Source organism: Geospiza fortis, unplaced genomic scaffold, assembly GCF_000277835.1.
Source record: "Geospiza fortis unplaced genomic scaffold, GeoFor_1.0 scaffold186, whole genome shotgun sequence".
Lineage (NCBI taxonomy): Eukaryota > Metazoa > Chordata > Aves > Passeriformes > Thraupidae > Geospiza > Geospiza fortis.
The window spans coordinates 409,031-411,896 of NW_005054331.1; the positions used below are offsets into that span (position 1 = coordinate 409,031).

Consider the following 2,866-nt stretch of genomic DNA (forward strand, 5'->3'; position numbering starts at 1 on the left):
ACGCGCAGCCCCGCGGAGGCAACCGCGCTCCCGCCAGCCTAGAAAGAGCCCTGCTGCTGCTGCTGCTGGCAGCTCCTGGGGGGTTTGTGTTCATAGGGGATGCTCCTTGTCCTTGGCTTTCCTGGAGTTTAATAGTTGTCTTTAAAGAGGGACATTTATTGGCATAAAAGTCAATTGCAGTCTGCAAAAACTTTGCATGTGTCTTTCATTTAAAAGACAAGCAAAGCTCCATTTTTTCCCTCTCCCTCTCTCTGTCTCTCTTCCCCCCTCCTGCAGAAATAACCCCAAATTTACTGACTGCAAAGGGCTTCTCATAGCAGCACAACAATTCAGCAAATCCTCTGTGGAAATGGGGGAGCTGGCTGAGGGGCTGCCAGGGCTCTCCTTGCTGGGGAATGGCTCTGGAGCTTTCCTCCAGCAGGTGAAACACTCCTTTGATTGTCACTGCACAGGCCATGGTTTGGCCATTTAGCTCAGGGCTGGAAATTAAAGACAAATATTAATAAGTCATAACTACTGCAGGAAATACAACCTTAAGCTGATGTTAACTCTCAAGGCTTTAAGCTGCAGTTTCTCTGCTATCTTGGAATCATGGAATGGTCTGGCTGGGAAGGGACTCAAACCCATCCCTTGCCATGGGCAGGGACACCTCCCACTGCCCCAGGGGAGTGTCCCAGGCTGCTCCAAGCCTGGCCTTGGACACTTCCAGGGGTCCAGGGGCAGCCACAGCTTCCCTGGGAAACTTAGCTGCTCGACAGTGGTGGCTGAAAAAAACATCCCCCTACCCCTTTCTCCGCGAAAATACCAAGTTAGAGACCAGCTGAAGAAGGAAGGGAAGCTGCCTGCAGGGAAATATGCTGGACCCGAATTGGCCTTCTCTTCACCTTTGACTGGGTTCACAGGAAAGGTCTCGAAGCTGCTCCGCAGCCCTGACCGGCCACTGTTGCACAGGCGCTTCAGTCTCTCATTAAAGCCTCGCTTCTTCTCCCCTCCCCGCCCCAGCAGGGGAAGGGCCCACCGAATTGGGTTCGAAAACAGCCTCAGTGGAAAAGACAAGCGCGGGCCCACGATGCTGAAATCCTCCTCTGAAGTGATTGCAATCTCGGGTTTGCTTCACTTCACAGAATGCTCCTTTCACGAGGAAGCACGGAAGATCTTTTCCGTAATTCGTGCCTCTTCGAAATAGTCCACTATCTCCCTCGCCCGTGTTTTAAATCTTATCAATATGCGAAAAGACCAAGGAATTCAACACTTCGAAGCTCACACATTGGGTGGAAACCACCCGCTTTCCCAATATCCATAGGAATGCATGCATATATGGCTCATTATTTTTCTTTTTACTACCTAAGACTTTAATAAATACTTTCATTTAGAAACAGTACTGTTTTTTAATGATAATATTTCAGGAGATTTAAAATAAAGATCCATTTTACCACTTTTCACAGACGCACACACACCTCCACCCCAAACACACACACAGAGACAGACTGGTTGAGATCTGTTTCATAGAAGACAAATTCTCTTTTAGGCCAGTTTTCTGTTGTGAGAGAGTTCTAGTTTTAAGTTTCGCTAGTTTACATTTCCTCTACACAAACAACTGCCTACAACATTTCTTTCTCTGTTTAACTCTAGGACAAAACTTCTGAGCTGTTTAATAAAGAAGGAACACCGGTTCTTAATTTTACAGCTTCAGGGAACAGGGCTGCAGCTACCGACGTATCAGTCAAACCGATTAAAGAAGATCCTTTACTTAAGGGTATGTGCCCCTGAAATTACCTCGCTCTAAGCCTCTCAGGGAGCTGGGATGAGAGAGAGGGAAGCGAGGGATTACTCTTTTCAGGATCCCTGGAGAAATGAGAATAGGTTGCAGAGGGGAAATGTCCTTTTTATTTGTCCTCCCTCCCTTCCCTCCCTCCCTCCTTCCCTCCCTTTCTCCCCTCACCCTCCCCAAATGCTTGTGTGTGTCTGTCTGAAACAGATCTGGCTGTGGAAAATGGGCCTGGAACTCCCTCCTGTGTTGGGATTAGGTCTTGGGGGACCTGGGGTGGAGTTAGACTGCTTGCTTATTTTCATATTCATTAGAAATGGGAGGTTGCACAAGAAGTCCTGCTGAGCTTCAAGATATAAGAGCAACTTCGGGTTCCCCTTTCAAGACAAGAAAAATCAAAGGCTCAGAGGCAAAACAGCTCTCTAAGCACTGAACGCCTCTTCCTCCCTCCCTCCTTCCTTCCCTCCTATCCACTCACTCTCCCTCCCTTGCTCACAGTCCAGCCTCTGTCTAGGGAAGAGGCTCTCAAGCAGCCTTAGATGATTATGGATTTTCTGAGCGAGAAGTTTGCCCTGAAGAGCCAGCCGAGCAAGAACAGTGACTTTTATATGGGAGCAGGAGGCAGTTTGGAGCACGTTATGGAAACTTTGGACAATGAGTCCTTTTATAGCAAAACGTCAGGCAGCAAATGCGTGCAGGCCTTCAACCCTCTGCAAAGAGCGGAGCATCATGTGAGGCTGGAGAGGACATCACCCTGCCAGGACACGAACGGTGAGTCGTCATCCCAGGGTTATTCCCCCTCCTGCAGATGTACGGGGGAGGGCAGGGATTCTCCCGCCCAGGGAGACCAAAGGCAGCTGCGCAGCCTTCGGATGCGGGCACGCGAGGGGCTGTCAGGTCGTAGTAAAATAACAATAATAGTAACAATACTGCTGTTATAATACTACTACTACTACTATAAAAAAAAAAAAAAATCCGGGAGAAGGCAAACGGCTGCTTTGAAGAGCTCTTCTCCTTTCAGCGCAGCTTTTCAGCTACTGCCTTCCCCACCGGCCCCGGCCCGGGTCCCCCGGCTGGCGAGAACGGAGCTCCGGGCAC

The 2,866-nt window shown here is 49.3% G+C and overlaps 1 protein-coding gene across 1 annotated transcript in view; it reads left to right on the forward strand.

Annotated features, from left to right (window-relative positions):
- The first annotated feature begins 2,150 nt into the window (after positions 1-2,150).
- The window catches only part of ALX1 (ALX homeobox 1), a 17,897-nt gene continuing 17,181 nt past the window's right edge, over positions 2,151-2,866 (forward strand). Inside the window, exon 1 of the mRNA XM_005421578.1 lies at positions 2,151-2,539. Within this exon, the coding sequence (XP_005421635.1) occupies positions 2,308-2,539 (232 nt within the window). The 5' untranslated portion in view covers positions 2,151-2,307. The remainder of the gene's footprint in view (positions 2,540-2,866) is intronic.